Below are 14,225 nucleotides of genomic sequence, written 5' to 3' on the forward strand. Positions count from 1 at the left end.
ACCACTAGATCTACCTTAGAATTAAGAATTTTAGGTTCCTTGAAGAATTATGAATTCCAGAATTTTTCATAGGTTTCAGCTGCTTTTTTTTCTTTTGGTAATTATTAACTAGATGTTGCCTTAACGTAAAACTTATTTCTGCTTTTCCTAAGTAGCTTGCCATATAAATAAATAGCTTCTTGTTTTTGAAGTTGGTTGTTTTTAACTTAGAGAAGTAAAATGTTGGGATCAGATCAGAGATCCATGATTATCTTTTCATGCTGATATCCTGGTTCTCTCCTCTATGGACTACATACATACATTACGTTTATTTGTTTTTCATTTGTTCCTTGCAGATGAGACAAACAGGAGTTGCACAGGTACGGCCTACTGGAATTCCTAATGGGCCAACAGTTGACTCATCACTGCCTACAAACTCAGTTTCTGGCCAGCAGCCACAGCTTCCTCTGACCAGAATGCCTAGTGTGTCTCAGCCTGGAGTCCACCCTGCCTGTCCCAGGCAGGCTTTGGCCAATGGACCCTTTTCTGCAGGCCATGTTCCCTGTAGCACATCAAGAACACTGGGAAGTACAGAAACTATTTTGATAGGCAATAATCATGTAACAGGAAATGGAAGTAATGGAAACGTGCCTTACCTGCAGCGAAACGCACCCACTCTACCTCATAACCGCACAAACCTGACCAGCAGCACAGAGGAGCCGTGGAAAAACCAACTATCTAACTCCACTCAGGTAACAAGACTAGCTGCTTAGGTTGACTTTTCACATAATAGTTTCTGTTTATTTTGTTTATGCTTGGTAAGTGTTTCAGGAACCTTTTTTATATGAATCATATAGTCCTACAATATTGTTGCTATGTTTCAATTCAGTATAAATGTATATATTCTGTGTCCTTGATAATGTTTCCACAGATAACAATCTGGAAGATTTACCAATGAAGAAAAAAGTAAACTGTATAACCTCTTCCCCCTGCCCCCCAGTCCACTTCTAATTTATATTGGCCTCATAAGCAAAATGCCTATTTTTTTAGTAGTAGTAGTAGATGATAGTGGTCAACATCTGGATATAGACAGAATGAGTAGAAGAGAAGACAAAATGGAGTATGAGAGTAAAGAGTTGTATTTTAAGCTGTCTTGAAAAGCTAGAACAGTAATAGGGTAAGATCTCAAAAGGGTGGGAGCAGATTGGGAAAAGTATTCAAAATTGAATCACAGTGTCCTTTTTAGTCCAGTTTGCCAGGCAGGAAATTAAAGAACTATCAAGACTAGAATAAAGGATTAAGCTATGAGGTATAGGGCATTGATGAGAATATAAACCATATCTTGTCTTTCAAGAAGGGTATATCAAAGTTATATCAAAATGCTGTTAGATCATGTCTTAAGTGAGTGAAGAAACACTGTGACCATGCATCTTTATAGAAGAAAGTGTTTAATTGAGGCTTGCTTCGTTTCAGAGGTTTAGTTCATTATCATTATGGCAGGGAGCATGGCGGCACATGGGCAGACACGGTGCTGACAAGAGTTCTACCGGATTCACAGGCAGCAGAAAGAGGGAGACTCTGGGCTTTTGAAGTAAGGTTTTTGAAACCTCACAGCCCACAGCTCCTAATTCTTTCAAACAGTGCCATGCATTTAAATCTCTGAGGCTACAGAAGCCATTCTTATTCACACTACCACAATCCAGTAAGGTGATCTAGAAATTGATATCTGAGGTGATATTTCTGGGATTCACAAATTAATGAATGCAAGCAAAATCCACACCACAACCTGTACTGTACATTTCTCCCCTTTCCCTCCTCCTTTCTAGTAGCATGGACCTAAGGGTGGTGTGTCTTTGTTACAGTTTTAAAGAATAGGAGAAAAATAAGCAAATATTATGTCACACCAAATGTGGTGCGAAGTCCAGATACTTGCTTGTTTGACTCTATACAGGGATGATTAGGAAACTTTTGAATAGGATTAGTTTCAGTGGATTGTTACAAGTTGAAGCCTAATTGTGTCATAGGCTTCGAGATGAAAGGATAGATAAAACTGGAGGTAGCAAGTATAGACTGTTCCCATGGGACATCTGCAGTCATATAGGTTACACACATAAGAGATAGTTATAGCTAAAGGAGGAATAGAATTCAGAGTTTGGTTTTATTTGTATTTTAAATTAAATTGAGAAATTGTAGTATAAACTAATGGGAAACATTCAGTAGAGAGATAGATAAAATAGAAGAAAAAATTGTTAGATGAGATGATGTGTTTTGGGAATTCAGTATCTTTAAACATTAAAAGATTGTTAAAAAGATAACATGAGACATTTGTTAAGATGCCTATTAAGATTCTAAGTGTAATTGGCAGTTAAATAAGTGAGAGCATTTGTAATGATTGTAAAGAATAGTTCTCCTATTTTTCCCTTCAAATTTCCCTTTGAAATTTTCAAAAATACTCAATCCTATTTTAGATTTCTGCTAATATTTTTTTAAAAAAACTTAGCTCATCCTAATCTGACATTTAGGAAGCTGATGCAGGAGGAATTCAAGTTCAGGGTATCCATGTCTATGACATAGGCAGACTCTGTCTCAGGAAAGCAAGTACTTTACCCCACTACAATGATTGTGGGACAGGTTTCTGTAGGTGGCTAAATGGCAGGGAACCCTAGTCCCTCATGACTAGCTAGTGCCTAAGAGCCTTACAATATAGTTGTACTGAAGTAAGAAAATTGTCTAAAAATATACTAGTTCCAGGTCAAAATTTTCCCTCACGAGGTTGCTTTATGATACTCCAGCTGGAAAGTCCCTAATAGTCATCTAATTTTTATTTTTTAATTTATTGCCAAGTTAAATCTCTTTTTTCATAAAAGCTTTCAACTCTGCTATTAAAGTCATTTTCAACTCACAATATACTTCTAATTTCTTTGTTCAGTTCTTAGGAATGTAAGATGAAATACGCTAGTGTGTAGTTACAATTGTATGAATCTTACATAATTTTTTTATCTAAACTTATAAAAAGTTGTTAAATTTCAAATTAGGTCCAAATTCCAGTGTTCAATATAGCTGAAAAATTAGCATTCTTAATTATTTTGTCAGTAAAATGAAATGAAAATTGTGATTTCAGGGGGCAATTTTCAGGTAAAAATTATTTTTAGTTCCATTTATTTTGTTCTTATTCTACTAGATGTATTAAGTGACCTTCCTCTGTACTTAAAACTTTTCTTACTTATAGTATACTATCTCTCCTGCCAGATACTTTCCTAAGTGTTTATACTCAGTTGATTAAAAAAAAATACAGCTTTTCTGTAAGTCATTGGTATAGACTTAGGATGTATATTTATATATACATATGAACAATATATGGAGTTGACTCAGTGAGGAAATTTCTTTTCTTTTTTATTGGATATTTTATTTATTTACATTTCAAATGTTCTCCCCTTTCCCAGTTTCCCCTCCACAAACTCCCATCCCACCCCCCTCCCCCTGGTTCTATGAAGGTGCTCCCCCACCCACTCCCGACTCCCTGCCCTGGCATTCCCCTACACTGGGGCATTGAGCCTTCACAGGACCAAGGGCCTCTCCTCCCACTGATGCCTGACAAGGCCATTCTCTACTACATATGCAGCTGGAGCCATGGGTCCTTCCATGCGCACTCTTTAGTTGGTGGTTTAATCCTTGGGAGCTCTGGGGAGTCTGTTTGGTTGATATTGTTGCTCTTCCTATGGGTTGCAAACTCCTTTAGCTCCTTCAGTCCTTTCTCTAACTGTGAGGAAACTTTTTAGTAGAGCTTTTTAGTAGAGCTTTGCTCCAGAGGCTAGGTGCTTTAGTAGTAATGGGATGAATATATTTACATTTATGTTTAAAGATAAAATTAATTTACTTTCTATATTAATCTATTAATAGATCACAGATATATTATTTGGTTTATCATATTCATAGCTTAATTATTAGTGATATTATATTTCTATCCATATTTGACTTTAGAAATGAAAATCCCTACTTTAAAACTTAGAGTTCTCTGTGCTTTTTGTAAACTAATATATGCCATGCTAATTAGGGAAATTCTTTTAGCTAACTGAGTACTTTTTTGATAAATTTAGGAATTGGGTCAAATTATAAAGATACTTATTTTTAGTGGCTTTTACGTTTAATATTTAAAATTTTGTATATACTCTGAGTTTAACATAAGATTTAAACCGTTTTTTTTTTCTTTTTAGGGGCTTCACAAAGGTCAGAGTTCACATTTGGCAGGTCCTAATGGTGAACGACCTCTCTCTTCCACTGGGTCTTCCCAGCATCTCCAGGCAGCTGGCTCTGGTATTCAGAATCAGAATGGACATCCCACCCTGCCTAGCAATTCAGTAACACAGGGGGCTGCTCTCAATCACCTCTCCTCTCACACTGCTACCTCAGGTGGACAACAAGGCATTATCTTAACCAAAGAGAGCAAGCCTTCAGGAAACACATTGACGGTGCCTGAAACAAGCAGGCAAACTGGAGAGACACCTAACAGCACTGCCAGTGTTGAAGGACTTCCTAATCATGTCCATCAGGTGATGGCAGATGCTGTTTGCAGTCCTAGCCATGGAGATTCTAAGTCACCAGGTTTACTAAGTTCAGACAATCCTCAGCTCTCTGCCTTGTTGATGGGAAAAGCTAATAACAATGTGGGTCCTGGAACCTGTGACAAAGTCAATAACATCCACCCAACTGTCCATACAAAGACTGATAATTCTGTTGCCTCTTCACCATCTTCAGCCATTTCTACAGCAACACCTTCTCCTAAGTCCACTGAGCAGACAACCACAAACAGTGTTACCAGCCTTAACAGCCCTCACAGTGGGCTGCACACAATTAATGGAGAAGGAATGGAAGAATCTCAGAGCCCCATTAAAACAGATGTGCTTCTAGTTAGCCACAGACCTAGTCCTCAGATCATACCATCAATGTCTGTGTCCATATATCCCAGCTCAGCAGAAGTTCTGAAAGCTTGCAGGTTAGTGTGGTAAAGTTAATTACAGAGTGAAGTGTTTGACAGTTTGCCTGATCATGTCTGGGAAATAATAGTGTAATCAGTCATCCAAAGTAAAAGTTTGAACAGAGCTTGGTGGTGGTGTGCTTGATTGTGAAACTTCTGTAACTTGCTTAAGCTGAGAGGGTGTGTCTGAACGTGCTGTTACTGCCCTCTACTGGTTGCTACAGTTGTTGGCTTCAGTGTGATTGACTGCTCTGGGGATGGAAACGAGACTCAATTCAGTCACATTTGAGTAAAAAACAAGGCCTAGAAAAGCCCATTGTTTGATTTTGAACAAAGTCTGTTAAATGTTAGACTAGAGATAGACCTCAGCAATCGCCCAGGTAAGTCTCTGTTTACAATTCATTTGATTCTAGAAGAGGTTATAAAGAGATAGGAAAAGTAAGGGACAATGGAGAAATATAACAGACTGCTAGCTTTTTGTGAAAGGAAAAGCATATTTGTTTTAGTTTTTAAAGGAAAATCCTCAAGCACTTAGAAGGATAATAAGTCTCCTGTTTAGAACAAAAAAGGCATCAAAGGATCAATCTGATTAGTTTCCATCGTCTTTTGATAATATTTAAAGAATATAGATTTTAATAGTCTTTTCATTGTGCGTGGCACATCTCATTTTTCTCATTGGTTTGTATTTGTCATCCCGTATGTATAAATGAATCTTGCATGTAAGCAGTTAATTTTGAGTTGATTTAAAGAGTCTTCTGGTCTGTTGTGTATGGATTTTCATTGTTTCCTGTCAATTTTTAAACTATCAGATAGTTACTTTTACACTAATAAGTTTAAGCAGAAGTTATGTCGGTTTTTTATTGTTTTCTTTATGGATCTCACCTCACTGGTATCATTTTTCTCAGTGGCAACAGCTGTCATTAATCTTAACTATTTTTCGGGTGTGAGGAGGCATAAGCAGGCTCTCTGTAGCCTTGAATTCACAATGCAGACCAGGCTGCTCTGCCTCCTAAGTGCTGGGATTAAAGGAGTGCATCACCACGTCTACCCAGTCATAAAATAAATGTGATTCTTTTTTACATACCAGCATTTAATATAACAGATCTCTAAATTAAAAAATTGTAAACATACAGTAAGATTCCTTAGTTTCTAAAATTTGCTTCTTTAGAAATTTTTCATTTAGACACATTAACCTTTTTGTCTAAGATACTATCATTCATTTCAACATTGAATCCCTTTAAGTGTCTAGGTCAATAGCCATAGCTGACTGAGATGCGGTACCTTGATAGATTTTCAATATGCTTGTCTTCTATCTGCCTGCTTCTGCCTTGGCTAACTGGGCCTCTACCTTCCTTTCCTAGTTTTGCTTCTACTCAGGTAAAGCAGGGGCTCAGTACCTCATCCAGTCTTCATAAACTCAAGACATTTGCTTTTAAAAAAAGAAAGAAATGGGAAACCAAGATGTCATAAAAATAGTTTTCTAGAAGTAGATTCTAGAGCTATATCATGTCCCGAAAGTTATAAGCAATGTGGAAGGCAGTCTTTGGTAATAAAATTTTATGTTATGGAGTGGCTAATTATTTTATCTCCTAATGTGTTATTAATGATACTCTTCCACTCTTCCTCATTTTTGAGGCCAATGAGGACATTGGGACATTTACTTGAGTACATTTTCATAGTTTTGTGTTAAACTTACAAAGGTCATTTTGCTTCATTATAGACACTTAATATTGTAAATAACTAAATGCACCAAACTTTTATCAATCTCTGGGATGGATTTGGACTATTCCAGCAAATCTAGGCATTAATTTAAAGAAGAGGCAGGAAATCACTTGTATACGTTGGAGACAAATCTTCTGAAGCTTAGAGAAAGTCTTGAGATTGCAAGTAATGGGGTGTTTGGTTGCTACTAGCTTCTGCAAGAATTCAGGTGAAAGTAACACAGGTATAAGAGACCTGGTAGTCTGGCTTAGGAGCTTTTTAACAGATGTTTTTAAAAGGTCCTTTTACTCAGTACACTTTCTCGTCGTTTCTCTACTAATGTGGTTGCTTCAGAATGGGAAAAAGAACAACTTAAAATAACATAGTTTCTAAATGCTCTCTGTCATCATCTTATTTCATAACTTTTCTTCCTTTTCTGTCTACATTGGACTATTTTGATAAAGTTTTATTATCTGGCCTATGGTATTCTAAAACAGTGTTTGGAAAATAGTACATATACACAGCATCTTTCTGCAGCATTAAGATTGATAAATAAATGTTTATAGTCTCTTATATAGATGATTATATATGTCAGTTATTTCACAGAAATTTCAGTTAGTCTCAGACTTGCTGTTAACAAGCATATTAATTTTTAAGACACAGTAAGAAACTGCTAATATGGCTATTTGCATTTTCTTGGTTGAGCTATTGTATCAACCTTGAATGGGAAAGATTCTGATAACTGAAAGGAAATGAGAATTCATACTTATTCTTCAGATAAAGAAACCATAAACAAAATAGGGATTTTTTTTTATGCTCAACATGTGTTTTAGTTTTCTTCACTGGAAAATATAGGAATCAAAATAAGTTTTTGCAGGAAGAACTTTGTTCCTGCTGGATTCAGAATTCATGGATTTATGAAAATGTCTATCATAAGTTAATTCAAAATTGTTTTCTGCCTTCTATGTAAATGTAAAGCTGATTTTTCTTTTCTCTTTCGTGTTGTCTTTAAAGGAATCTAGGTAAAAACGGCCTGTCTAACAGTAGCATTCTGTTGGATAAATGTCCGCCTCCAAGACCACCATCCTCACCATACCCTCCCTTGCCAAAAGACAAGTTGAATCCACCTACACCTAGTATTTATGTGAGTCTGAATTGACTAGAAATCATCCAAGCCAGTGTTTTCTTCCATATGTCTTTCGTAAAAATCTTTTTGGTCAACATAGATACCCTTTAGCAAATATTGCAGTTATTGGCAGCAGTGTGACTACCTGGCAACAAAAAGATGCATTCAAAGATATTTTGCAAGTACCTTTTCAGCTGTTGATTATATTCCAAATTTATTGTTGTGTTGTTTTGTTGTTTTTCCTGTGCTGGAAACTGGACATTAGTGCTTTGCACATTCTGGGCATGTATTCTGTAACATTGCTACTATACCCGTAGTCTCTCTGTGATTATTTTTTTTAATATATATAATTTATTTATTGTTTTCAAATTGTAATTTTATACTCATTCACACAGGGGTTATAAACACAAAAAGGCAGGACATGGGGAAGGGGATGACACTGGAGCGTGGGTGTTCAGGGGGAATACAGATATCTTTCAGAACAGGCTATTTGGGTGGGTGAGGATTCAGGGGACAGGTCACTATGACTCTGCCTATGATTCACTTGTCCTTATCTAAGTTTGTATTATCTGCCAAGGCTACCTATTTACAAGGTCTATGACAACTCAGGGTGGTAAATTGTCACAAAAACTGCCTGTTTACAATAGCTTATAGCCATCTGTTTCAGTGTTTATCCACAGAGACCCAAGACTTGTTAGTATACATGTATGACAGACCTATTACTGATTTTAGGCCTTCAGTGGGTAAGCAGGGATTCCCCTGACATCTCCTCCCTTCTCTAAGTATAGATGGGCTGTGACAAATCTAATCTTGCAAAGGCGGGGATAGAGACCTGACCTCCAGTAATTGAAGGGGACCTTGTAATGGCACTGGTACCCCTGTTGATGTCCAGTGAGGCATGAGGGCCATACCCATCCCGATGTCTTTTTCCTGGAGAGGGGATACTTTTGACATTAAACCCTATACAGTCAGGCTTGTCCCTCAGGAAACCCAGAGAGATATTTTTATCTTTTATTTATATTCCCTTGCAGTGCTTAGCCTTGCAGCCTAAGCAAGAATTCAGATCGCCTGACAGAGGGGGTTCTGGGTGTCCCCTCTCTGCTTGGTCTAGGAGCAGAAGTCCCCCCTTTTGGGTTGGGTGGAGATGGGTTTTGGAAACACCCTGTATAAAGTAACAACCTCATCTTGAGTCTCGTGGTCCTCCATAGCTAACTTATGATAATGTATCTGAGTAGGTTTTGCTACCAAATTATTTATCTGTTGTTTCACAGAGTTAGTCAGCCTATTTGCTCTCTGTTATTATAATGTATATTATAATAAGTGAGAAATATTTCTACTGCCTTAATTTTGAGCAGTATTAAACAAAAGCTACTTGGAACTATTTAAAAAAATTTTTAAGGTAAACTGGGTTTTAAATATTAATTTTATGGGCCTTAGCATTTCCTGTGTTTGGTACACACACACATGCTAAAAGAAATACCTTCAATAACAGAAAAGAAAAGAAAAGCAGTTAAGAGCATTTGTTGCTCTTGCAGAAGATCCAGGTTCAGTTACCTGTGCTCACTTGACCATCCATAACTCCAGTTGCCCTCCTCTGGCCTCCATGGGTACCAGGCATGGTATGCATGCATATAAGCAAAACATTCATTTACATAAAATGATTTTTTTAAAAGCCAGCATGTCTAAAAAAAGAATGAATATGATTATAGATGGATACATGTTACAAAAATCTTTATAAATTATTTAGTATATTTTAAACTATCTGTTTTAATCTCATAGAAATTTAGGCATCTGATACAAATTTTGAATAAAACCACTTCTTAATTGTGTTTTTCACAAATAAGTCCTACTATCTCTGTATTAACTTATTCCAAGAAAAAAATTAGATACATATAAACTTAAGAGCAATATACTTTGGGTGGTCTTACATCTGTCAAAATGATTCTTGATTCTACCATCAAGTCTCTGTCTCTTCCCTCAATAACTGTTCATTTGTTGCTTATTTTTCCCCTGCTAGAGATAAAACTTGGGTTTTTTTCCTTATTAGTCAAGTACTCTGCAATTAAGCAACATAGTCCATCCCTTAGCAAACTTCCAATCTTGCCTGATACTGTAGTTATTTTACTTAACTACAGGGGAATAATGTTGCGTCAAGAACATATGGTATCATTTAGAATTTTTTAAGATTTATTTTTCTTATTTTCAGTGACAAATATGGACTTAGATACATGTGAGCATAGGTGCCCCCTGGAGTTGGAGTTATGGGTAGTTATGAGTCACAGGGGCTAGGAATCAAAATCTGGTCCTTCCTCTACAAGAGCAGTAAGTGCTTATAACCACTGAACCATATCTCCAGGCCAAGACGATTTCATTTTTGGTCAAGGGGACTCATTCTGTCACTCTAGCTGGCCTGAAATTCAGAGAGGCCCACTTCTGCCTCCTGAGTACTTTGATTAAGGTGACTGACACCACTCCCAGCTTCTATATCGGGTCTTTTAGTTTTTCAAATTTTGTAGTTTTTCAATATGGGTAGTATTGGAGATAAAACCTAGAGCCCCCGAATGTTCAGATAAACCTTCTACCATGGACTTACAGCCCAGTCTATACTTGGTGCTTGCACTCTCAGTGGAGGCCTTATGGAGGCTAAGCAGGCTCTACCACTAAGCTATTCTTTCTACCTACCCACTCGTGCTTCTTGATTTCTTCCTTTTTAAGATTCAATAATCTTCATTTTGGTTTTCAAGTTTAAATGTAATGTTCTGCTCCATAATTTGTTCAACATATAGTACACAAAAAGTGCATGTGATTGCTATTTAGTCACAATTAAAATCAATATGCAAAAATACTAGAAAATAGAAAAGAAATATGAACACATGGAATAAAATAGCTTGATGGGAAATGAATATAAAGTATAATATTTAAGTTAAAAAGCTGTATTTTCCAGAGATATAACTACATATTTTAACTTTACAGTTGGAAAATAAACGTGATGCTTTCTTTCCTCCATTACATCAATTTTGTACAAATCCAAACAACCCTGTTACAGTAATACGTGGCCTTGCTGGAGCTCTTAAATTAGGTATGCTTTTAAGTAAAAAGAAAAATGTTTTGTATGCATGTTGTCTTTTAACCTTTTAAAGCACCAATAAAGAAGTCTGGTAACACCCCTCACCATCACCACTCACACATAAACATATTTTCATTCTAATATAGATGGGGGAATTTTGATTATTTTTATTTTAAGTCCACGCTTGAATATATAATGGTGATGGTATTGGTTGATGGCAACTTAAGGTTAGTTTTTAAATTTAGCTTTTATTTTTATTTAATTTTTTATGTTCAACTGCTATGAGAATTTTGAATATAAAATGTAAGTACTTGTCAAGTATAGCCCCAGTGGCATTTGCTAGCACCTACAAAAATTAAATATGTGAAAGTTTGACCATTGGGCTCTTGACTCGTTCTCTATTTGAATGACATGAGCATTAGGTATGCCCAGGCTTTCAAAGTATATAAATGACCTGGTTGATTTTTAGGAGAAATGAATATACTGCCATAAAATACTTTCTCTTTGAAAGAAAAGGCAGAGGTGGGGTGCATTTTTGTTTTATTTTTACTGACTTTTTTATTTATTTATGGCTTACTTATAAAGACTTGGGACTTTTCTCTACTAAAACTTTGGTGGAAGCTAACAATGAACATATGGTAGAAGTGAGGACACAGTTGTTACAACCAGCAGATGAAAATTGGGACCCTACTGGAACCAAGAAAATCTGGCACTGTGAAAGTAATAGATCTCATACTACAATTGCTAAATATGCACAGTACCAGGCCTCCTCGTTCCAAGAATCATTGAGAGTGAGTATTTGCTTCCTAGAGATTCTTTTTAGAGATTTAAAAATTATTTCATTTTGTAGCTTTGAAAGAAGACATTACTTTTGTAAATATCAAACTATATTATGTTACATAAAATACCTTGTAAATGCTACCCATTTTACCTTAAACCTATGAGTTGGTACAGTAAATATTTTGTAGAGAGGGAATTACTATCTAGTAAAATGTTTCCTAGATTATCTAGCATATTTTTAATTAAAACAAGGTTTCTTGAGTACCATTGACATTTTGAGTTGAATCATTCTTTGTTGTGGGGCTCTCTTGTATGTTTTAGGCTATTTAGCAGCATCCTCATCTTCTAAAAATATTTATAGACCTGGCAAATATTTTCTGGAAGACAAGTTGTCCCGTCTTGAGTCACTGATTTGGAGCCTACACCTGTCTTGAGTTTACTTTATATTTGATCTTGTGTGCTTGCCTTTTATTTCTTCTGCTAGTTTAATATTACTAGGTAGACAACTCTTTCAGAAAGTATTAGTGTTCTTCCTTCCAGGCTTAGTTCATATTTTAAAAATGCTGAGGAAGAGATAGAAACAAGATGCAATAAACCTAAGACATATAATTTCTCCATATATATATAATCTAAATTTTGAAACTAATCAAAATTATTACTAAAACATCCCTCTAGATCTTATATCATTGAAACATTACTAAAATCATGTAATAGTATAATGAGAAGTTTGTGAGTTCTTCTATAAAATAGACAAAACATCCATAGAAGTGAGTTCTTTGAAATACTGCTTTGTGCTAAGTTGTTTGTTCACATATCCTACACAGGAAATTTAATTTAATTTCCTGTGTGACTGAAAGTCTTGAGTTTGTTATTCATTAGATTTGCTTATCTCTTAAAATATTTAAAATGTTTAAATGTTAAATGTTTTCACTGAGTTCACATTTTCAGTCAAGCCATCATTTATACATTAACTTATAAATTTGGATTACTATCTTAGGGTTTCTATTTCTTTGAGGAAGCATCGTGATCTAAACAAATTTGGAGAGGAAAGGGTTTATTTGGCTTACATTTCCATATTACACTGTTCATCATCAAGCACAGTCTGGACAGGAACCCAAACAGGGCAGGAACCTGGAGACAGGAGCTGATGGGGAGGCCATGGAGGAGTACTATGTACTGGCTTGCTTCCCTTGGCAGCCTGCTTTCTTAGAGAACCCAGGACCCACAGCATGGGTGAGGTACTACTTACAATGGACCAGGCCCTCCTCCATCAATCACTAATGAAGAAAATATCCTGTAGCCAGATCTTGTGGAGGCATTTTCTCAATTGAGGTTCCCTCCTTTCAGATGACTCTGGCTTGTATCATCAAATTGGCAGAAACTAGCCAGTACAGTTACTTTTCTACTGTCCCACTCTATACTCCTACAAAAAAAATATTCATTTAGTAAAATCTGTCCTACAAGTTGCATTGTGTTACAGTAAATTACATCAGTTTTTCTCTCCTTGCAAATAGAGATTTCATGAGACTCTAGTGACATAAAGGAAAGATTAACCAGTTTTGTGGAATTGAAGCTAAAAATGCCCTTTTTTTGATTTTTTAGGAAGAAAATGAGAAAAGAAGTCACCATAAAGACCACTCAGACAGTGAATCTACATCATCAGATAAGTAAGTAATTTTTCATTTCCATTTAATAGTTCTGTTTAAAAAATGTGCTTATAATATGCCTCTTTCTTTTTAAGTTCTGGGAAGAGGAGAAAAGGACCCTTTAAAACCATTAAGTTTGGGACCAACATTGACCTGTCTGATGACAAAAAGTAAGTCCTTGCGATAGTTACGTGAGCTAACAAACAGAAATGTCCTTACTTTGTTTGAGAATTGTTTATAATTTCTTTTATTTCGTTTCTTAGCATTTTTCTAAATTGACATGAGGTCAAAGTAAATAATTTTACTAGGTTTTACAGCTAAATTATTTTTTTTAACTTATGACTTACATGCTTTTTTTAAAACTGCGACCCTGATTTTATGACAGTTAAATATATTTTTTTAATTTATATTCTAGGTCTATAATTTTAATACTGTTTTTCATTGGAAAGTTAATTTACACATTCCACAATTTTTTACATGAAAGTAAAGTATTTATAGATTTGTTTTTTGATTGGGACATAAGAGCTTTGAATAAATAACTTCACAAATATTTATATCAGGGTTTTACTCTTATCTCTTTCTTTATAGGTGGAAGTTACAACTACATGAGCTGACTAAACTTCCTGCCTTCGTGCGAGTTGTATCAGCAGGAAATCTTCTAAGCCACGTTGGTCATACTATACTGGGCATGAACACAGTTCAACTATACATGAAAGTTCCAGGAAGCAGAACACCAGGTAAATCTTCTAAATTAATATCTCATAAAACATGAAGCTTTTTTTCACCTTTCAGTTTAAAGAAAGATACTCAATATCTTTCACTTTAAAATGAATAGAACTAAAAGGATTGATCTTATAAGATTTGATGCTTTTAACAGGACTTAGGTCAGAATTTCTTCCTTTTGATATCCTTAAAATCTAATCCTAATGATTTCTTCTGAAAAATTTTAGA

General features: G+C 35.6%; 1 protein-coding gene across 7 annotated transcripts in view; it reads left to right on the forward strand.

The window, feature by feature from the left end:
- Kdm6a (lysine demethylase 6A) overlaps positions 1-14,225 on the forward strand; it is a 128,498-nt gene that overhangs the window by 92,453 nt on the left and 21,820 nt on the right. For all 7 annotated transcript variants that reach the window (XM_028776118.1, XM_028776120.1, XM_028776115.1 and 4 more), the window contains 8 exons: positions 336-731; positions 4,194-4,972; positions 7,670-7,799; positions 10,755-10,860; positions 11,434-11,639; positions 13,231-13,295; positions 13,370-13,444; positions 13,863-14,011. In XM_028776118.1, the coding sequence (XP_028631951.1) occupies positions 336-731; positions 4,194-4,972; positions 7,670-7,799; positions 10,755-10,860; positions 11,434-11,639; positions 13,231-13,295; positions 13,370-13,444; positions 13,863-14,011 (1,906 nt within the window). The remainder of the gene's footprint in view (positions 1-335; positions 732-4,193; positions 4,973-7,669; positions 7,800-10,754; positions 10,861-11,433; positions 11,640-13,230; positions 13,296-13,369; positions 13,445-13,862; positions 14,012-14,225) is intronic.

Source organism: Grammomys surdaster, unplaced genomic scaffold (genome assembly GCF_004785775.1).
Source record: "Grammomys surdaster isolate TR1022 unplaced genomic scaffold, NIH_TR_1.0 265, whole genome shotgun sequence".
NCBI classification, from domain to species: domain Eukaryota; kingdom Metazoa; phylum Chordata; class Mammalia; order Rodentia; family Muridae; genus Grammomys; species Grammomys surdaster.